Source organism: Pungitius pungitius, chromosome 2 (genome assembly GCF_949316345.1).
Source record: "Pungitius pungitius chromosome 2, fPunPun2.1, whole genome shotgun sequence".
Classification (NCBI taxonomy): Eukaryota; Metazoa; Chordata; class Actinopteri; order Perciformes; family Gasterosteidae; genus Pungitius; species Pungitius pungitius.
Genome location: NC_084901.1, coordinates 23,678,554 through 23,699,915, shown reverse-complemented (window position 1 = coordinate 23,699,915; position 21,362 = coordinate 23,678,554). Strand labels below are relative to the sequence as shown.

The following is a 21,362-nucleotide window of genomic DNA, read 5'->3' as shown; positions in this document are numbered from 1 at the left end:
ATTCACACATCCTCTTCGCAGTTTCTTTTCGGCTCACTCTAGTTCTGACACTGGTGCATTGGGCAATTCTGCTTGTAGTGCAGCCCTGAGATTAGCCCAGAACAGCCTGTGTTTGGCCCTGTCCTGGGGCCACTCCAAGTACGTGTGCCGGCCCATCATGGACTTCAGCTGGTAGTACTTGGATGGGATCAGGTATTGAGGCAGAGGCTCGAGCAGCACCAGCACAACGCTGTCCGTGCCCCAAGCAAGGCGCTGGTGGCTGGCAAAGTACAGCTCGTAATGGCACCACTCGCTTTTGACAAAGTGCGCGGAGAGCACGAACACGGAGCGTCGGCTCTTCTCCACGCAGGCGATGATGTTCTCCACGATCGTCTTTCCCGCCACAAAGTTCTTCTCGTGGTGGCAGATTCGGAGCCCTCCGGCGGCGCCTTCCAGGTTTGGGAGGAGGGAGTTCTCCACCCAGTCTGCGTCATGCTGGCTGTACGACACGAAAGCGTGAAACGCGACACCCGCCAGATCCTCTGGTCGAACCTGAGACATTCTGGCGCGGTGTTTGGCCCTGGTCCACTGCCAGATCATGCTCATGTACCAGGGGACATCCAAGCGATGGCACAGGGTCACAACTGCGACTATCGCTGCCACGGCTGGGCACAGGATAGCGGCAGCTAGGAGGCCGGCGTTACAGTAGACCTCTGGGATGTAGATGTTTTTCAAGGGGACGTCTCTAACGGCCTCCGGGTAGGTGCAGAAATGGCGCAATGGCCAGCTCAGCAATTCGATGCCTCTTGGTCCTTTCTTCTTTTCGGACTTATCGGCGAGCCTTATGAAACTCCTCAGAGCGCAGGTGCAGGTGAAGGGGTTGAAGCTGACATCCAGGGTTTTCAGATGGGGGCAGCTTTCCAGCTTCTTCACAGATGGTGCGTGGAGGGAATTGGACTGGAGCAGAAGCTCCGTCAGAACGGGGAAACCGTGACATACTGGGAGGTCCCGCAGCCTGTTGTTGTTCAGATTCAGAGAGGAAAGCTTTTCCAGTGTCAAGATGGACGACGGTATCACAGAAACTTGGTTGTTCTGGAGGTTGAGTGTCTCTGTTCCTCTTGGTAGACATTTAAAAACCGACGCTGTCAGGTCATTGGAAGACAGACTCATATTGATGAGGCTTAGTGGCCAGACACATTTTCCGAGCCCGTCGTACACCAGGGAGTTGAGGCTGAGGTCCAGGTGTTGCAAGGACTTCATGAATTGCACCCGTTTGCTGAGGATGTGGAGGCTCCTTAAATTGTTGCCCACCAGGATCAATTTCCTCACATTATCCAGATTCTCACATTCGAGAACTTCTTGACCTTCCACTCTGGAGAAGATGGAGTCCGATAAGGCACAGTTGGAGAAGTCCAGCTGGAGAATAGGACTATGCAACTTTGGACATGTCATGTGGATGATCGAAGTCTCCAGGAACGCTAAACGCTCCACCGGCATGTTTATAAAAAAGTTATAAACCGCTTCCTGTGAAAAAAAGAAGGATGCTACCGCCGACCTTCTGGCTGTGAAGGACTTCAATTTAGATGTCTGGGCCACTTCAGTGTCGTTCATAGGCAACCTGTGCAGGACCACGTTGGTGGCCGTCAGGTGTCGGACCGATGTGCGCAGAACCACAGCCACCAAGTGAGTCAAGTCATCCCAGTCGATCGACATGTTGGTGAGATAAAGATCAGATGTGAGGAGTTCTACTCTCTCACTCAACACCGTACTCAGATCTTTGTAACCGACAGTCAGATCCATCAACTCCACTGCAACAAACTGCAGCAGTGCATCAGACACCAGGTCGTTGTTCATTATCTGATAGCCATTGAAGGCAATCTGAAGCCTTTGAGTTTGCACATTCTGCAGACTACCTACTGTATAAACCTGTTGATTCTCCAGGAAAAGGGTCAGTGTGCGCAGCTTAGCTTCAGCGATATTCATAAAATCACCGTTACTGATGTTTTGTGCTCCGATGGCTAATCTCTCCAGTTTCGGCAGGGATCTGAACTCACTGCCGAGCGTCATCGCGTCAAAGTGGTTGAAGGCTAAATTCAACACCCGGAGGTTATCTGTGTGGAGCAGGAACCGCTGACCCGACAGGTTCCTCAGCCTGTTGTGTGACAGGTCCAGATCCTCCAGAAGTGGCGTGTCGAGGAACGTCGCTGGATCGATGTCCCCCAGACCGTTCCACGACACGTTGAGGCGCCTCAGGAGGGAGGTGTTTTTGAAGTCCCCCCAGCGAAGTTGCTGTATGTGGTTGCGTGAAAGGTCCAAAGTCTGGGTCGTCGGTGGCAGGTCCCCGGGGACCGAGGAGAGGTTTTTGGACGAGCGGTCTACGACGATCTGAAGGGACGAGACACCCGGCTGGAGTCCCATCAACGCGGCTGCCGCCCAGAGGGCAGCGATCAGAGGCCCCATCGTTGGGCTGGATGGGAGGAAGACAACAAACCATATCAGCAAAGCCTAAAGTCATCTGCACTGATGCCAGTTTATAAGTTTTATTAGAAGTAATGCAGCATCATAAACAATTTTTTAGGAAGTCTATATAGCTCAGTGTTTATTTAGAGTGGTTTTAGAGAAGTAGGTAGGATCTATGTTGTGCTGCTGTCCAACCGTATTGCTTGACGCACAGAGGTCGTGTCTACTGTTTAAGCGACACAATGTAAATGTATCAATAACAATAAAATTTGATAAAATAGTATGTGTAAAGACCTCAAAAAAAAAACCTTTAGGATGGAAGGACAATTTCTTTTTCCGAATAGACCTACAGTGTCCTCTGCTTGGTCACTTCATTTAACCAAGTTGTTGTCATATCACCTCGAATCCGTTATAAGTTTAGGATTACTTCTGCAATCCCAAAAAAATGTCTTTGTAGTCCATATTTAGATTTTGAATATTTGATGGAGCAAATGCATCATATTAGTGCATCAAGTCTTGTGTTTCAAAAGTTTTTTTTAGACCGAATTCAGCGTGATGTGATGAAAACGCTCACCATGATGAGTACATAAAAAGAGGAGCGTACTTACCGAGGTCCGATGGAATTTCTCTTTTTTTAGGGACAAAAATGTCCAAAAAAGATTACCAAAAAAAGCAGTCCAATCATGAGAGCATTATCAGTAGTTATCGCCTTGTTTTAATTTCCTCACACGACATGAGCTGAGGTTGCAGTAGATTTGATCCGTGAGTGGACCGGGAAAAGGAACTGAAAGCACCGTCAGACCACTAAGTCTTTCTCTGGTACTTCCTCTTTTCTCTCATAAACTGTAACGAGTGTTTTACTGAAGGGAACCAGTGTCTTTAAGGTGGTATTTAAGTCCACTCGGTTACTCCTACTCAGGTTTGTATAACACTGTGTTCTTTACATACTGATATTCGGTGGACTGTGTTTCACCGCGTCAAGCGTATTGATGTTATTTGTCCGTCTGTGTAAAGGTGTCGCATGGATGGCACATTTATAAAGCACCCCGCGGTTATCGGGAGTCTTTTTCCTCAGTATCATAGCGACCGCACTGAGGTCAGCGTGGGTGGTAAGATGACCATTTCAACTCAATTAACTTCTCCTGCTAATGCCCTGAAGGAAGAGGTATCCTGGGCAACTGCACTGTTTACTCTTGACAGCTAGAGACTCTGTCTTTAATGAAGAAGGGTGAGGAAGGGCCTATCTGTTTTTTACTTGATTGTGAGGCTTTATTAAGGGCAAGCGTGTGCACGGACAGACGGTTGGACAATCACACAAACGCACACTTCCCAGAATGTTTTTAGTCGAGCAGCACCGCTGTTTACTCTGGTCGCTCACTGTTACTCATACAAATCGAATAAGGTGATATGAGCTGGTGTCACTGTTCTCACCTGGCTTGGTTATGATCAAATCTGGGAAACAGCTTCTGGCCATAAGACAACCAAAAACCGCCCGTTTGTGTTTCAGTTTTTCGGCTTCACAAGGTTGAATTGTCCTTCCCAGTTTTCAATAACTTTAATTACATTACATGTCATTTTGCTGACTCTTTTATCCAAAGTGACTCGCTGAAAGTGTTCAATGTGTGATTTCTAATTGGAAAAATAAAAATATGTTTAACTGAAATGTAAAATGCATTATTTTTCAGCACTGAAAACCATAACTTAATAAATCAAATCTGCAAGTAAATGAGGACCACGATGTGAACTATTTCTTAGTTACGGAGCTAAGATCAGAGTGCAAGCTAATTATTGACACAAAGCTTTTTACTGCAATCAACAGCATGGTTTGAGCTTTGTCCTCAGAAGCTAAGGAAAGAAATATCCGCTTCTATCCTTAAGCGTTGAACCTCTCTTTTAAATCTTTCTTTTTCTTCTTTTTTTATAACAGAGCAATACAATTGAAGAAGCAATTCTGGAATAAAATGTAAATAAAGGATTCCCCCGGAAGCTTCTCGAAGCATGGCATGAGGCTATGAGTCAAGCGTTGTGTGGACATTAAGTGTTAGGGAGGAGCTGAGCACAAGTAACCCGAGGGAGAGATAGGGAAGTCTGACCAGGTTGTCAGATGGATTGCGCAGCACCTTGAAGCTTCTGACTCTCTCTCCTGGGTGTGATCACTCTTCACCAAAATGGGGCTTTTTATTTTCTCAAGAGGATTTACAATACTGAACAGAGCAATTGTGACCGACACCAGCTCGCGCCTTTAAGTGGATTTCTGAATCAAGATCGACTCCTTCAGTATGCTGAACCACCCTTTAGCTCCCACTCCGAAGTACCTCTTACTCTGCCTCCTGTTGTTGTCGTGCGGTCAGGAAAAGGCAGCCTGCTCTCCTGGAGACGGCAGGGAGATTTGGCAGCAGCCCAAGCCGGACTCCATCATCAAAGACCAGTCTTTCCTTCATGATACGTTCCCTTTGGGATTCCTTTGGGGGTCAGGGACGTCCGCCCTCCAGACAGAAGGGGCCTGGGATCAGGAGGGGAAAGGCCCATCCATCTGGGACCATTTCACCCACTCCAATATCAGCGCTAAACTGGCACCCGAGACGGCCAATGTGGCTAGTGACAGCTACACCCAGTGGGACAAAGATGTGGAGGCACTGGAGTATCTAGGCGTAAGATCATACTATTTCTCTCTCTCCTGGCCCAGACTCTTTCCAGATGGAAACGCTAAAAGTCGGCCAAACGCAGCTGCTGTGGAGCACTACAGCCGTCTCATAGAGAGGCTCCTGGAGAAGAGAATTGAGCCCATTGTCACCCTCTATCACTGGGACCTGCCACAGGTCCTGCAGGAGCACTATGGAGGCTGGAAGAATGACTCAATAGTTGAGCTGTTTGAGGAGTACGCTGCCTTTTGTTTCTACACATTTGGCAGCCGCGTCAGGTATTGGCTCACGTTGCATAATCCATATCTGGTGGCTGTGCAGGGCTATGGGACAGGTGCGCACGCTCCTGGAGAAAAGGGGGGTCCCGCCAGCTTTCTCATTGTGGCCCACAACCTGATCAGGGTGAGTAAAACAAGTGTAGATTTAAATAGTTGGGACTCATACTGTGCTTTATCCGTTTTAACGGTGGGTTGCAGCACACAAAGAATTTCTCTAATCATATCGACTGTCGTTAAACTTTGAACCTCTGCTGCAGTTCTATCAGTTTATGATGGTCTTGCATGTTCGCATCCACAAGACAACACAAAGTGACGCAAGCACAGACCGCATCAGTGATCAGATATTTTGATTTAAAGCATTGATTTATCACATAAACACATTTAAGTCATGTAGTGACGTAAAAAGCCTTGATGCGGACTCTTTATTTTATCTTTTATTTTACCATAGTCATATTTCATGTTGACCACTATGTGCTCAGTAAATAGAACACTTAAAGAGACATTACGGTCAAGGTCCACCACATCAGCACTTCTGTGCTGGAGCGTAACAGTGTGTGGCAGGAAGTCATGGAGATATTAATAATCATTCAAATTGTTGTAGTCTAGCACAGATAGTACGTGGACAGTTCGCAGCACGCACACAGTTTGAGCAAATACTGATTCTCTGCTTTCATAATTATGCTTTAACTTCCACTAAGGAAGTATGTTTTTGGCCCCATTTTTTTAGTGCTGATTCAGCTGTTACACAATACCTAAAAGCATGAACAACTAATGTTATCAATGTTATGATCAATGTCAAATCAAGGCAGACAAGGCATTTTCTTATATGCTACTCCGTTTACATTTATTATGTTAAGTGAATACAATTACCATTGCTTTGTTTAGGGCGAATCTGGATCGAGAAGTAAAGGTTTATCTACATATAATAAATTCAGATGTTAGTGTAGCTGTGGGGAGATGTGCGCTCTCTGTGTGCAATGATATATCTTTTTTCAAGCAGAAATGTTGTTATCCTAATGGGAAAAGCACACTATTACTGACTTTAACCATTTTATTCTGTACTGGTTATCCAGTAAACTGGAGCTAAATGTAATCTTAGCCGTCATGCATTCTATTATTTACAAATGTATTTCTCCTGTTATAGTATATTAAATGTATGAAAATGGTATGTTATATAATCACAATAATCACAATAATCGTAGTAGGGTTGTTTCTGCACGTTGCATCATGATAATTGTGTCTTCTATTATTTTCAGGCCCACGCCAAAGCATGGCACACCTACAACACCCACTTCCGTCCGGCTCAGAAGGGAAAAGTCTCTCTTGTTTTGGGGTCCCACTGGGTTGAGCCTCAAAGAGGCCAAGCCACAGTCACAAACGTTGAGCTTTGCCAGCAGTCAATGGAGGCGGCCCTCGGCTGGTTTGCCAACCCCATTTTTGGTGATGGGGACTACCCAGTCTCTTTAAAACTGAAGTACGGGGCCCTCTTGCCCACATTCTCCCCTGAGGAGAAGCTCTGGGTGAAGACGACGGCCGATTTTTTTGCCCTGTCCTTCGGGCCTAACAACCTCCGTCTGGACCGGGGCCTGGTCCAGTACGGGCAGGCCGTGACCCCGGACCTGAGGCGCATACTGGGCTGGATAAAGCTGGCGTACGGGGACCCAAAAGTGCTTGTGACAGAGGGGAGCTGGTTTTCTGAAGCCAGTGTGGGAAAGGAGGACACAGTAGCCCTTTATCTGATGAAGAGGTTTATCAACCAGGTCCTGCAAGGTAAGGAAATAAGTGCAACAAACGATTATGAAAATAATGAAGACATCAAATGATCATTTTTTCACTTTCACTGCTGTCTTTTCTTTCAAAGCCATCAGGTTTGATGGCGTGCAGGTGTTTGGATATTCTGCCTGGTCCCTTGTGGATGGATTTGAGTGGAATTATGGCTACACTGTAAGACGAGGCCTATTCCACATTAATTTCAGCGAACCGAACCGAACCAGGACCCCTAAGACCAGTGCTCAGTACTACAGGCGCGTCGTCAGTGACAACGGTTTCCCCAGCGACGAAACTTTAAAACGGATCACCGGTCGTTTCCCCTGTGATTTTCACTGGGGGATCGCTGACTCCACTTTACAGGTAAGAAGCGAGACAAAGAAAAGAAAAAAGCTCAAAAATGTATCTCTTTTTACCATGATGTCATTTGAGTTTTTTCTTTTTCTTTTGTAGGTCCAGTTCTACCCTTTCTCACCACAGTTTACTGACCACGGTTTGTACAGCTGGAACGTGACAGGAGACGGATTGTTGCGTCAGGTCTCCGGGGTGAAGACGCAAACCAGACGAGCCCAGTGCACCGACTACTTGGCCATTCGTGGTCATCTCCGCCTGTTTGAGTCCACGGGGGCCTCTCATTACCGCTTCGCTCTCAACTGGTCACTGATTTTACCCCAGGGAGACCTATCTAATGTGAACATTGAAGCTCTGAGGTAGAAACAAAAAAAACACACAAACATGGACGGTTTTTCCACATTGAGCACAGTTTATTTTCATGTTAATAAAATTCAAGATTCACACCATGGATGTAGAAATGTATTCAATTAGAGCCTACTTTAACATGTTATTTAATTATGTCTCTCTTGTCTACCCTCATTAACTGTGGATTCTATGTTCTTGCTTCAAATTTTAAAAGGTACTACCACTGTGTTCTGTACGAGCTCAAGAGGTTGAACCTGCAGGCCGTGGTCATTCTCTACCACCCCACACACAGATCTCCACATCTAGGTTTGCCTGGGCCACTGCAGGCCTCCGGTGGTTGGCTGAACTACAGCACAGTGGAGGCCTTTCAGGAGTATGCGGCACTCTGCTACCAGCAGCTGGGGTCCTGGGTCCCATACTGGATCACCGTTAATGATCCCAACAGACTGATAGATATTTATTCCAGTTGGACGGAGAAGCATCAGGCAGCTCATAACCTTCTTCTGGCTCACGCTAAAGCCTGGAGGCTGTACGAGAGGGAACACTCGGCTCACCAGGGAGCGCTGGTATCGCTTGCTTTACATGCCGACTGGGCTGAACCCGCAAACCCCTCCGTTGACTCCCATACAGCAGCAGCACAGAGGTTCCTTTTGTTTGAGCTTGGTCGGTTCTTGGACCCGTTGCTTGGGACTAGATATAAAGAGACGCATAGCAACGTGGACTATCCCGAAGAGATGAAGGCATACCTGGAGGAAAGAGCTGGAGTAATGGGCCTCTCCGGTTCCCCTCTTCTTACCTTTACTGAGACTGAGATGAAAGAGCTCAGAGGGACGTTGAGTTTTATCGCTCTGACTCATTTTACCACCCGCTTGGTCGCTCCATATCTCCACACACAAGACAATTTTCAGCAGAAACAACATCCTGATCATGGCTGTCTGATCCTTTCTGATCCCACCTGGCCCTCCACCCTGGGGCAGGCTCTAGTACCCTGGGGCCTGCGGAAGGTCCTGAACTGGGTGAACCGGAGGTATGGAGGGGCTCTGCCTATCATTGTCACAGCCAGTGGGGTGGGTGATCCGGCTGCTGTGGAGGACAGACTCAGGCAACACTTTCTCAAGAGTTATCTGCAGGAGGCGCTAAAAGGTGACATGCTTTTCAGATCCTTCAACTCACCTCACATCACTAGTGGCCCTCAATGAAACCAGAATGTCTAGCGTAGTTGTTTTTCAGTTGTCATGATGTTGACAGAGAGGCGCAGACCCAAAGGGCAATGCAGGTTTTATGACCATATTGCCTCCTAGTATAAAACCCCAGATGTAATGAGAAACTAGGAGTACCATAAAAGCGACAGAGTGGGAAAGTACAACACTGTTGTTTTCACACTCAAACAGCTCACCTGTTTGTACATGTTGTTTTCTAACATACATGTACAAACAGGTAATGTAAACATTGTTTTTTTTACTAGTAGTCATTCAAAATGAATCTCATATCTCTTAAGTACGAAGAAGAATTTGAGATCGGGTGAATGTTTACTTTAACTCCTTTATTCTATTTGTCTCTAGCTCGCCAATTAGATGGAGTCAACCTGCAGGGCTTCTACGTGTGGGAACTGCAAGATCAACATGCCCCCCGGTTTGGCCTCTTCACTTCAACCCACCATCAATCTAAGGCCAAAGCCTCTGTTGCTATCTACAGAGAGATCATCACTCATGGGGGTTTCCCCGACGATAGAACCACGCAAACCTGCAGGTCTAGTGAGCTGCATGCACGTTGCTCCGTATGTGCATGGATGTTCAGGCACAAGGCAATGTTGGTCTTTGCAGGTTGCATCATAATTACACTCGTAATGTTGGCAGCGCTTGTCATCTTTGTCATCATCACCAAGAGAAACCAGACAAGAGGCAGAGGGAGGAGGGTGAACAGGTGGAGAAGAAGGGACGGAGTCGCTGTATGCTTATGTCCACCTGTTAAGTGCTAACTGTAGAGACATTGATCTGTAAGGTATAGCAGACGTACTGTGGCTCATTGACAGGGAGGAACAATGATATTTGGTGTCTGGTCCAATGATGTATGTATCTGTGCTTGTAACAAATGTGTGATTAGTTTACCAACAATTACTGTAAAAAAAACTGTCTTCTATTTTATTGTAAAAATGTGTTATTTGGACGAGGGTAAAATTTGAAAAGTCATTTTGTTGGTTAAATGACCGATAGATCAACAAAATTACTGAATGCCAAAGATTCGCTGGCGTACTTGTTTGTACAATCATTTGAGCTCTAAACTATCCGATAAAGGATGATAACTTTTTTTAAACTAATTGCTTACCTTACTCATGACAGAAATATGCCAATACCGTGATTCTGGTATTGGAACAGTGAGTGATGATTACATAGTCTAGATCAAAACTCAAAATGGGACTTTAATATATTATAGAATACATGTAGCTTAGAGTAATTATGGATTTTACAAATCTTTGTGAGAACAAGGTAAAATAACATATTGAGTAGTAGTATCCAATTTGTTCTCACCAAGTGTGAACCTCCACCAGACAATGACGCCCCCTAGCGTCACACGGTAGAAACAAGGATCTGTCTTTTGTTCATTCGTTTTTGAGAAAATACCAGTACTGTGTATTCTTCTATTTTAGTGACTGTGCGTCAATGTTTGTGACCGTGGACTTTGTGATAAAGTTGAATTTCCTAGGGGTTGTCTTTAAAAGCATATCTGGATTTTTTATGAGGTGTGTAACGTGAGACCGACACACAAATTGGGGTGGAGGAATCTGCTTTACTCCAACATCAGCTGGTGCAACGATGTAACAGTGATACTACAACACTGTTCTCCTGATGTGGAATTGTTTATCAAACCCTTTCACTCTCCCGTGAGTTTGTTTCATTCATCCTGGTCGGTGTTGACACCACACCGCCCACACCAGCCCAGTACCCCCTTTAAAAAAATGGGGAAGGGTATTCATTTGGACCCCCCCAATGTCTAAACCATGGTTACGCCCTTGGGATCATAAGCGTAAAAAAGAGGCGTTTGCCAAAATAACTGATCCTTGAATTGATACATACTTTGGACTTGAAAGCTGCTAATCATAACGGAGTTACTTTACTTAATTCTGAGGGATTTAGGACAAACTATAAATTATATGTAAAACGATTGCCGTTTTATGAAAAATGGTTTTATGTTTACCTGTTCTGAGATCACTGCATTAAAAAAAATGTCCAAAATGTCACAAAAACCCTGTTTTTGACAATATATACAACCCCCGTTAGCATATGGTTTCATAGATCTAACGTTAAAAAAACAACAACAACAACGACGATAATAATAAATTACTCATCCACAGATCAGCCAATGGGAGAAGGTGTCTGGGATGGCAATACAGATCACATGACCACCTCTCCTCCAGACTGCATGCAGTTTAGTATTAAAATGTTTCCAGCACAACCAACCGTTGTGTTGTGACACATTTGAGATGATCGACACACGTTCAGCTATTTTAACAATTATAACATCGGATCGATAACCGGGACTGACGGCGCTCGCGGGAAAAACGTTGCAGCTGATAATTTGGAGGTTGAATCCTAAAAAAGATCTACCTTAGGCAGGACGAGCTAGCTAGCGTTACTCAGGTCGGACGGCGGCGAGGCCCCAACCGGACGAGAACACGGGGGAACCATGGCCAACATCGCAGTTCAGAGGATAAAACGGGAATTCAAGGAGGTGCTCAAAAGTGAAGAGGTCGGTTTTCCCGTTTTAACCCGCTAACGTCGCTGCTCTCCTCGTTTATTTGACTACGCTAGTGACGCGTCGCTGGCTGTCAGCTTTCTGCTCAGCGGCTAACGGCTAGCTGCGGCTAGCTGTATCCGACTGAGCAGAGCACCGCCTTCACAAACGCCTACTTACGCCAGCTATTAACATGCCCCTGCGGGGTGGTGAGGGTGGGTAGTCAATTATAAAGGCGTCCCGGGTCTTAGCAAGTTTATGGAGGCATTAATAGCGCGAGTTCATGTTGCTAACTTCGCTGGCTAGCTCACCGTGCCTCTCCCTATGGTAACCAGGCTGTCTGTGTGAGCGAGGATAAAACCACTTAATGTCAGCTCTCTCGTATGCTTCTCCCCCACGTTAAAGGGACTATTATATTATATGCAGATCCGAGTGCAACACGTTGAGGTCAACTCTGGGTAATGCTGCCGGGGTGTCAACTTCTGCTGCATCGGCAGGTCTGAGTTTTGTCAGCAAGCTAGCTTAACACTTTGCTGTCTGCTCAAGTTATGCTTTTTTTGTTGCCCTTTTCTTTATTTCAGACTAGCAAAAACCAGATAAAGGTGGATCTGGTGGATGAGAACTTCACAGAACTTAAAGGGGAGATCGCAGGACCACCTGACACACCATATGAAGGTGAGGTGCTCATTTAATCACATTGTAACCTGTATGCATGGTTTCACCAATGTGTTTATGTGACAAACATTCACAACAACGTTTTCATTTGCCTTCCATACCAACTATTGAAAGGGACTTTTACGTCACGATTGTTGAATAACTGATTGAGTGATACTGCTAATTTCTTCCAGGAGGTAGATATCAACTAGAAATTAAAATTCCAGAGACGTATCCATTCAATCCACCAAAGGTACGGGATTCATTACTACATCGTTACACTTAACCATGCGTTCCTTTGAGGACAGTGTCCTCGGAAGAGTTGTCTGTCACTCCACTGAACCGCAAATGATTTCTCTGGTCTTGTTTTTCGTTCGATCACTCAGGTGCGGTTTATCACAAAGATCTGGCATCCTAACATCAGCTCAGTCACAGGTGCAATATGTCTGGACATTCTTAAAGACCAGTGGTGAGTGAATGGGCGCCAGCATCCCTCAAATATTGCATCCATTACACAACCATCATGACAAGCTTCTCTATTTGTGTGAGGGGTTATTATTTATCCCAATCACTCCTCACTTTGATAAAAGGTATTCAAACTATAGGCCCTTTATCATGTTGTGTATTGCAAATATTCCACAGCTGATCAGGTACAGTAATAGAAACTTTCAAGTACACACTTTTTTACGTGAATGAGGACTGTTGACCTTCTCTTGGTGTTTCACTGAACAGCTTCCTGTATGTTGTTTCAGGGCAGCAGCTATGACACTGAGGACAGTCCTCCTGTCGCTACAAGCCTTATTGGCTGCTGCAGAACCAGATGATCCACAAGATGCAGTGGTAGCCAATCAGGTGAGTCTGGGTGTTGCTTTCTGTTTTTCCTGTTGGATTGGTCTTTCTAATTTTTCAAGCCTTCTACGAATTTGGATATTGCAGTACTGTGGTACAGGGAAATGTGTTATGCTTGTTCATTTATATCAGGTTAATCTGTGTGACTTCAGGTTGATTGTATTATGCTTATTTTTAAGCTGCGCAGAAGTAAATTGGTACATGTTGAGTAATATTCGGGGCAGTGCTAGCAAAGGGAAATTGTATGGGAAGGCGTTGAACTGTTTGCCTCTGCCTGATTTCCTTATTGAAAAGATGAACCAACTTTATCATAAGTAACCTCAAAATCCTGCAGAGATTTATTCTCATCGGCGAGCCACACTTATACAATAGTATTGACGGATCATAAGTGGCCTTCTGCTCTTATGCACATACGTGTCACATCACTAATGCGTGCCGATGAGTCCCTCGCTAACCAACCTACTGTTCTTCACCTTGGTTCCTGGCGCAGTACAAGCAGAACCCCGAGATGTTCAAACAGACCGCGAGGCTCTGGTCTCACGTCTATGCAGGCGCCCCCGTCTCAAGTCCGGAGTACACACGCAAAATAGACAAACTCTGTGCCATGGGCTTTGAAAAAGTAGGTACATCTAAAGTGTTGTCCCCCCCCCCCCGCACTATGCTGTGCACTGCTGAACTCTGCTGGAGAATAAAACCGTGTTTCTGAATATTTTTCTTCCCAGAATGCAGTTATAGTGGCGTTGTCGTCGAAATCCTGGGACGTGGAAACGGCGACAGAGCTACTGCTCAGTAACTGAATCTTGGCACCATCTTCCTCCTGATCCTTGCCCCACGCCCTCTCTCTTCTGAGTCCCTGGAACCCCCCCCCCATCTATCCCCTCTGTGTGGCATCTCCCTCCCTGATCATCACCCACTCTGTACAAAAGTCCAATCAGTCGCTCTGTGAGCTCCTATATCTGGTTTCCTCAAGTTCATTCAACTCATTGATACAATCAGAACGTCTGCCACACCGTCACACCTTTTTGAAGCAAATTTCGGACCCCGCCCTCCACTCTCCCAGCTTTTCGGCTGTCAGCGGCTTATCCTTGCCTATGCAGTGCATTTACTTTCATTTGAGAAAACCTTTTGTAGGAGCAAGTCCAGCATTTTGAGGAGGGTCTTTTGGACCTGATCATTATTTTTCCGCCTGTTTTATAAAGAGTGATTGAGACAAGTTCTAGATGAAAGAAAGTTCTATGTACCTCTTTATGGTTGAGTGTTCAACATCACTTGATCACTCATGACATTCACAATCAACATTTTGAGGGAACTCTAAACTCTCATTTTTGGTCCCCTCAGAATCTATATTTTGTGCCATCACCTGGGTTTTTTTGGCGGGGCACTGCAATCTTTTTTTTATTTTAGGTAGAATGTGGATATTCAAATATATATGTGCTGTAAAGTAAATAAAGTGCGCTGGGTAGCAAACTGTTACCGTGTTCTACAGACACTGCAGAAAGAGGCGTATTGCTGTACAGGAACAAGCTCATAAGAGTCCCAGAGGTGTTCACGTTGTAGCCACACTCCATTTTCATGAACATATTTCCCTGCTTCAGCTGTCTGACAAACCCAAAGCACTCGCGCCGAACTCCAGCTTCAATCCCTACACCTGTTCATGGCTCAATTCACCTGTCCGTTTCCCTGCATTTTAAATGTTTTTTTATTTGCTTCTGGTCTCCTGCAGGAATACATTTGAATTCTTGTTTTTAAACAAACAAATCAAAACATGTTCACCAGTTATACAACCTGTGAGCGGTCTGGATGGAAAAATAGTTCAAAATGAGTTTGAAAAATATTGCGTCATAAATACACCAACAGACATATGTCAAAATGATTAATCTGTAAATAAAGATATTGAAGTCTGTGTAAAGTAATCAGCCGTCTGTCTTCTGTGTGGCTTTTCTCAACTGGAATATTTTCCTCTTAATAGGAATAACCACAAACTACCTGCTACCAATAGAATGTTTAATCGATACATCTCAGGCGGTTCCTTGTAACGTTGTCACAATATTGATAAATATCAAAAAGAAACTACGGTGAAGCACAAAATTGATAAGACCAGTGGAAGTTGATCCTATGGGAAATCACGTTGCCGGGCAAAATGGAGGAAGCAAAGCTATTGATATGACGAACGTGCACGATCGCCCTTTCTAGTACCCACATTAGTATTTTTGACTTGTTATTATTTCTGCTTGAGCTAACCACATTTTTTGTGTTGTACATTAAGTGAGTCGACAGGGAAGTGATGAACGCTCTCGTCATGTTCAGACCACCTTGCTCAAAGTGAGGTCGTGCTGAGAAAGAGCACAATAACAGATGGCTGCCTCGTGGCATGTTGTTCCACGCTGAACCACGCCAAGAATACAATATCTGGCAATATTCAGATCACTGCCTTGCAGCCTGAATGCTCTCACCAAATGGGGGAAAAGCTTCCATTGATGCTTTTGTGGCTACTTTTCACATGAAGTACATGAAGTAGTGTAGTGTATGGAAGAACTTCAGAGAGTATCGATATGGATTTAACGGTACAGCACCTGCTTCACACAAAACAAGCCTGTGGTTTCCCAGGTATCCCTAATGACAAGAGCTCATTTTAAATCTTTCCCCTGGATCTGGATACTGGCATATACCTCGTACCATCCTGATTCCCCCCAACCCCCCACCCCACCCAGACCAAATGAATGAACTTGTAGCATTATAGGACTGACTTCTCTTATACACTGCATACCCTACTGGGTACACTTTGTCCAGGCCGCAGGAGACACATTCATGTTTGTAGCATACACGTACAATTTTGTTTTAATTATATTTAAAAAAAATGTATTTAAAAAATTAAACTTACTGTAACTTACCTTCACTTTGGGGTGTCTTTAACAAATAAAGATATTCACAACTTTGAATGTATAATAACAACCTGCCCACATCTAAAGAACCTTCCACAGCAGCACTCGATTGATTGTATGATTGTCCCCTCCTTACCTCCTCCCTCATGCCTACCGGGTGTTTGGCTGTATGTTGAAGGAGCAGGTCAGCGGTTTGATGGACATCTGAATAGCCCGGTGTGTGTGGTGAGGCGATGGCTCGTGGGCATCCTGTTTCTCTCGGTGTGCCGCTGCTATGCGATACGCCAGAGTTTCATTCCTCGTCTCAGTGTGCAGAGAGACATGCGGCCTCTCCCGCCAAGCAGGTTACAGCGGGTGTGACCGCCAAGACGGTCAGATGAGTTGGAGTTCAAGTCGGATCGAAGGGGCACCATGTAGGCCTGGGAGGGAAGGACTTTTTTTATTCGTCTCGGAGGTGTTAAAAACATGAGTCCAATCATTTATCTGGTGTTGCTGCTTCCTGAAGGTGAGTCAAACACGCATGCATGCATGCATGCAAAAATCTTTATGTTATTAATTAGTCAGAGGGAGTGTGGTGTTTTTATCAAAGATGTTTATCATAAACAATGTTTATGTGAAATGCATTGCAGCGTGCATAATTACGCAAACCGCTGTGCCTTTCAAATTGAGAGCAGTTTCGCCGATGTTGATTTTTTAATGTTGTTTTCAAACTTCCGTTCAAGAAATTTAATTAAAGTGAGCTGTCTATTTTTATTATAAAGCCCTGAATCCCATTAAACCCAGTTTCTATGCTGCTTGTGGGGAGGTCTTTCAATGATTTATTAAGGGGGATTGGAATTGCGCAAAAAATGACATATCATAGTACAACAATTTATCATAGTAAAAACATTTAGTTGTCTTATGATGTATAGTATTAGTTTGACATTAAGAAGATTTGGGAAAAGAAAAATTATAAACAATCATAACAGTTTTTCAGATTGATTAAAGGACACAAATTAAAACCATGTAAAGAAAAGTTTCATGCTCTTGCATTACAATTTTCTATGGGGACTTTATTAAAAAACTGATGATTACATGTTCCCCCTGCAGTGGCTCAATCGGCTCAAGGTCAATATGCCCACAAGCTGCTGAATGATTTGATGGAGAATTATTCCAGCGCTCTGAGGCCTGTTGAGGACACGGACCGAGCCCTCAACGTCACCTTACAGATCACCCTCTCTCAGATCAAAGACATGGTGGGTAGCTCGCTGGCAAGATTCTCAAATCTTATTACCAAGTGCTCATTTTATATATAGTTCTTTTTATTTAACCATTGGACTACTTTTTAGAAGCCTCATCTGTCATTACTGCTCCAGTCCAGTCCCAATCATCCCAATCAAGTCCATCAGTTACATTGCATCCCCTGCTTACTGTAAAACTACCCAAACCTATGCCCTGCATGTGGTAACTTTGCAAAAACTGACAGCACACACCGGCTATTGAACCAAACATCAAGTTTTTAATTTTTGTAACACTTTTACTCTGTTTTCATTATTGCTAGGACAGTGGTCGGCAGAAGATGAGTTGTGAAAGCGGAAGTGCATGAATGCCAGTCCTCATATTGCACGGGCTCACTATTACTCAGCAGGCTCCGGTTTCTGTTGGGGTTCATTGTTGTGTCGGCCCACAGTGAATGAGCACTTGTGTCCTGCACGTGTGTTTGGTTCTGTGTGCTTGAAGAGAGAAAACATCCCTCCAGCCGAATGTTACGTCTCTGTGGTGCCTGGTTGTTAGTCCGTCATGTTGTGGAGAGACAGTGAGTGCGATGCCAGACAACAAATGAGTGTGTGTGCATTGGAGTGTCCGTTTTCAGAAAGCCTTTACGTCTTCATTTGGTTGCTTCAGTTAAACACCGGCAGCGACACCAACATCTCCCATACCCACCCTCGTCAGGTCCTCCACCTGATACAGACAGACAGGTCTGGATTTCAGCTGTTGGGATCATTTATACCTCTCGTAATACTCAAGGAGAGTTAATGAGCTACAGAGAAATGAGAAGGAGACTAAGAGCATCTCTCTTTAAGCTTCCATATTAACATGCATTTATAGGTATGTGTGTGTGTGTGTGTTTTCTCATTCTTGACTGTGTGTGTGTGAGAAAGGATGAGAGGAACCAGGTGCTGATTGCCTATCTGTGGATCAGACAGACGTGGCATGATGCTTACCTGAAGTGGGATAAAGAGGAATATGACGGACTGGAGGTGATCCACATCCCCAGCAGCCTTGTCTGGAGGCCCGACCTCGTCCTCTATAACAAGTATGATATACGTCACACAAATTCAAAAGAAAAAAAGAAAAAAAATTAAACTGAGTCAATGTTTCAAAATAAATGAAATCTGTAGGAAAAAGCTCATCCATCTGTATTAAAATTGGCAGTCATGTAATATTTGCAATGCACAAAATGTCCATATCCACACATACTAAGTGACCCGTTTATTGAGCTGATAGCGTCCAGTACAAAAACTTAAACTAATACAACATACAGTAGACACCATTTAACCAAATAACATATGATGTGTCAATGTGTATCAACCTTCCTCCGCCAGAGCTGACGATGACTTCTCAGGGCCGATGGACACCAACGTGAGGCTGCGCTACAATGGAGAGATAACCTGGGATGCTCCTGCCATCACCAAGAGCTCCTGTGTGGTGGACGTCTCCTACTTCCCCTTTGACAGCCAGGAATGTAACCTGACTTTTGGGTCATGGACCTACAATGGAAACCAGGTCCGTAGAATAACCGTTACACCCCTGAGATCGACCAGTTACAAAACACACCTTTCCTCTTTCCTCTGTCTGTGGCCATGCAAAAGTGTGTAGATACATTTGCTGAAATTGCCTTTTATTGGACAACCCCAGACTGGACTGAGCTGTAAAATCTACCCATCCGTCACCTTGATTCCAGGTAGACATCATAATGGGAATGGACAGTGGGGACCTGTCAGACTTTGTGGAAAACGTGGAGTGGGAGTGCCACGGGATGCCGGCCACCAAGAACGTCATCATGTACGGCTGTTGCTCCGACCCGTACCCAGACATCACCTACACCGTGCTCCTGCAGCGCCGCTCCTCCTTCTACATCTTCAACCTCCTCCTCCCCTGCTTCCTCATATCCTTCCTGGCTCCGCTGGGCTTCTACCTGCCCGCGGACTCTGGGGAGAAGGTTTCCCTCGGAGTGACCGTCCTTCTGGCTCTCACCGTGTTCCAGCTGATGGTGGCAGAGAGCATGCCTCCCTCCGAGAGCGTCCCCCTCATAGGTGAGTGTTTGTTTGGGATTGTGTTAAAGCAGGTGTGCAGACACAGAGAATAAAGGAAACAATTCTATGTTGTAAGAGCAAACTTAGCTCCTGCTTGTTTCTGTTCCTATTTGTTACACAGGGAAGTACTATATTGCCACTATGACCATGGTCACAGCCTCCACATCTCTCACCATCTTCATCATGAACATCCACTTCTGTGGCGCCGAGGCCAAACCAGTCCCCCACTGGGCCAAAGTCCTCATCATTGACTACATGTCCAAAATTTTCTTTGTTTATGAGGTGGGCGAGAACTGTGCCTCCTCCTCTTCTTCTTCTGCTTCTTCTTCTCACTTCCCCCCGGAAGACTTACGTAACCAGCACCTTCCCTCCCATATTCACGCTAATGGTAAACCAGGGAGCCACGGTAGCCGACAGGACTGGCAGGGTCATAAACAGCCCAGACCTCCAACCCCCAAGCGTCATCACCATCCCAGAGTGAAAGCCCAGCACCACATCACCAGAGAAGAGAGGAGCCATTTCTCCAGCGCTGCTCCTGGGACATACGAAGGCCCTAATGGGAAAATCCCAGCGGGCGACTGCTGTAAAGAAGACCAGAAGGTCCCCGGCTACCGTGAACACCAAAAGCCTCCCTGCTGCCATGAAGACACAAAGCCTCCACCCGAAGGCCCCGCTGTCACATTTGGCCCCTGTGTGTTCTGCAGCGGCTTCTCTGGTGTGGACACCAAGCTGGTGCGCAACGTGGAATATATCGCCAACTGTTTCCGAGAGCAGAGGGCCACATGCGCCAAAGGGGCAGAATGGAAGAAGATTGCTAAGGTGATGGACAGATTCTTCATGTGGATCTTCTTCATCATGGTCTTCCTCATGAGCATCCTCATCATCGGCAAGGCACCGTGAGGCTTTTTGAAAAGTATTTGGCAGAGTGAAATCTTTTTGGTCAAATACAAAAGTCAAAGGGAATCTTTTTTTTATAAACAGATATTTTGAAAAGTATATGGACTTTGTGGCTTTTACATTATTAATAATAGTATAGTGATGTGAAAATAAACCTTCATTGTATTGGCCATGTCCATGCATCACAGGCTGGTTTGTTGAACATTTTTAAAACTTATGATTTCTTGCGAGTAATACATTTGTGTCTTATGTCTTAATGTGTCAACATTACATTATTTGGTTGAAAAACAAAAGAAAAGTCCAAAATATGTATAATGAATGGTACTGTGGCCTGCAACTCTGCATGCATTGTGGCTATTTTTCTCCCCACATAATGACTAACTCTACTGCATGTTGTAAATGTACAGCTTGATGCGATCCCCATCAATCCTGGCTGTCATGTACAGTTACTTCATCATTTGACCATTGACAACATGTAAGGGGGTCTTCTATTAAGTTAAAATATGGCCAGGGGAGACAGCACATGTCTTATTCACAGCTTTGAAATCAGACCCCTGGAGTTGAGAGAGCCGGCGTCAGCGCACGCTGTGGACACGCAGAATCATTTCTCTGTCCAAAAATCATCCAGTGAATTGTTAATGGGGAAAGCTCTGTGTGAGGTAAGGCTGGGGCAGTGAGGATGTAAGGTAATATCAGTCTTTAATTATGTAACACTGGGAGTACAGTCGGACATCCCCCTGTTCCAAAAACTCCATGGCTTGAATTTGGAAGGTGATTGGGGTGAAAAGAACAAGAAGGAAAAAAAATGAAACTGACCGTTGTGGATAACAGACGTGGAAATTAAACTTTTTCTGAGTGTTATTAATATGAAAAAAAGAAGAATTTGCCTACTGTATGACCCAGATTAAAGTATTAGTATATTTACATCTTTGTGCATATTCACACTTCTTCTACTTATCAGCCAGGAAAATTATACTTTTTAAAATGTATAATTGCATTAATAATTATGATGTATTGCTATTGATTTTATCTTCTTTGCACATTTCTACAGAACAACTAAACAAGTGCAAATGCAATACACAGAAGATGCACAATAGAGTCTGAAGAAGAAAGAAAGAAAACAAGACTTTTAGGTAATGATCTTTCACTGATTGTTGAAACCAATACCTTATTTCCTCCATAGAGGGCGCTCTTCTTCCACATAACATTCCGGTGGTTGATGCCCCC

General features: G+C 44.8%; 4 protein-coding genes across 5 annotated transcripts; 3 read left to right on the top strand and 1 right to left on the bottom strand.

Annotated features, from left to right (window-relative positions):
* Positions 1-8: 8 nt before the first annotated feature.
* On the bottom strand, positions 9-3,926 carry tlr1 (toll-like receptor 1). Its single transcript, XM_037460760.2, has 2 exons — positions 3,048-3,926; positions 9-2,446 (listed from the first exon to the last, which is right to left on the bottom strand). The coding sequence occupies exon 2, from the start codon at positions 2,437-2,439 to the stop codon at positions 34-36; it is 2,406 nt and encodes an 801-aa protein (XP_037316657.1). The 5' UTR covers positions 2,440-2,446; positions 3,048-3,926; the 3' UTR covers positions 9-33.
* Positions 3,927-4,370: 444 nt separating this feature from the next.
* klb (klotho beta) lies at positions 4,371-11,087 on the top strand. Its single transcript, XM_037461379.2, has 6 exons — positions 4,371-5,483; positions 6,616-7,129; positions 7,221-7,489; positions 7,580-7,836; positions 8,040-8,968; positions 9,388-11,087. The coding sequence occupies exons 1-6, from the start codon at positions 4,719-4,721 to the stop codon at positions 9,801-9,803; spliced, it is 3,150 nt and encodes a 1,049-aa protein (XP_037317276.2). The 5' UTR covers positions 4,371-4,718; the 3' UTR covers positions 9,804-11,087.
* Positions 11,088-11,203: 116 nt separating this feature from the next.
* ube2ka (ubiquitin-conjugating enzyme E2Ka (UBC1 homolog, yeast)) lies at positions 11,204-14,973 on the top strand. Of its 2 annotated transcripts, none has more exons than XM_037461381.2 (7): positions 11,204-11,572; positions 12,139-12,232; positions 12,406-12,464; positions 12,598-12,680; positions 12,964-13,063; positions 13,551-13,679; positions 13,783-14,973. In XM_037461381.2, exons 1-7 carry the CDS (start codon positions 11,510-11,512, stop codon positions 13,855-13,857), a joined length of 603 nt encoding a protein of 200 aa, XP_037317278.1. In that variant the 5' UTR covers positions 11,204-11,509; the 3' UTR covers positions 13,858-14,973. The 2 variants fall into 2 exon arrangements, with proteins under 2 accessions (XP_037317278.1, XP_037317279.1); XM_037461382.2 differs by lacking the exon at positions 11,204-11,572 and adding an exon at positions 11,595-12,054.
* Positions 14,974-15,978: 1,005 nt separating this feature from the next.
* Positions 15,979-21,081, top strand: LOC119210883 (neuronal acetylcholine receptor subunit alpha-9-II). Its single transcript, XM_037461380.2, has 6 exons — positions 15,979-16,447; positions 17,032-17,177; positions 18,084-18,238; positions 18,528-18,708; positions 18,887-19,238; positions 19,360-21,081. The coding sequence occupies exons 1-6, from the start codon at positions 16,408-16,410 to the stop codon at positions 20,136-20,138; spliced, it is 1,653 nt and encodes a 550-aa protein (XP_037317277.2). The 5' UTR covers positions 15,979-16,407; the 3' UTR covers positions 20,139-21,081.
* Positions 21,082-21,362: the final 281 nt, after the last annotated feature.

Coding starts and splice junctions, on each gene's coding strand:
- LOC119210883 (XM_037461380.2), top strand. CDS start 16,408: ATGAGTCCAATCATTTATCTGGTGTTGCTGCTTCCTGAAG. Junction 16,448..17,031: donor GGTGTTGCTGCTTCCTGAAG/GTGAGTCAAACA, acceptor TTCCCCCTGCAG/TGGCTCAATCGGCTCAAGGT. Junction 18,709..18,886: donor GGACCTACAATGGAAACCAG/GTCCGTAGAATA, acceptor CCTTGATTCCAG/GTAGACATCATAATGGGAAT.
- ube2ka (XM_037461381.2), top strand. CDS start 11,510: ATGGCCAACATCGCAGTTCAGAGGATAAAACGGGAATTCAAGGAGGTG. Junction 12,465..12,597: donor ATCCATTCAATCCACCAAAG/GTACGGGATTCA, acceptor TCGATCACTCAG/GTGCGGTTTATCACAAAGAT. Junction 13,064..13,550: donor ATGCAGTGGTAGCCAATCAG/GTGAGTCTGGGT, acceptor TTCCTGGCGCAG/TACAAGCAGAACCCCGAGAT.
- klb (XM_037461379.2), top strand. CDS start 4,719: ATGCTGAACCACCCTTTAGCTCCCACTCCGAAGTACCTCTTACTCTGC. Junction 7,490..7,579: donor TCGCTGACTCCACTTTACAG/GTAAGAAGCGAG, acceptor TTTCTTTTGTAG/GTCCAGTTCTACCCTTTCTC. Junction 7,837..8,039: donor GTGAACATTGAAGCTCTGAG/GTAGAAACAAAA, acceptor AAATTTTAAAAG/GTACTACCACTGTGTTCTGT.
- tlr1 (XM_037460760.2), bottom strand. CDS start 2,439: ATGGGGCCTCTGATCGCTGCCCTCTGGGCGGCAGCCGCGTTGATGGGA.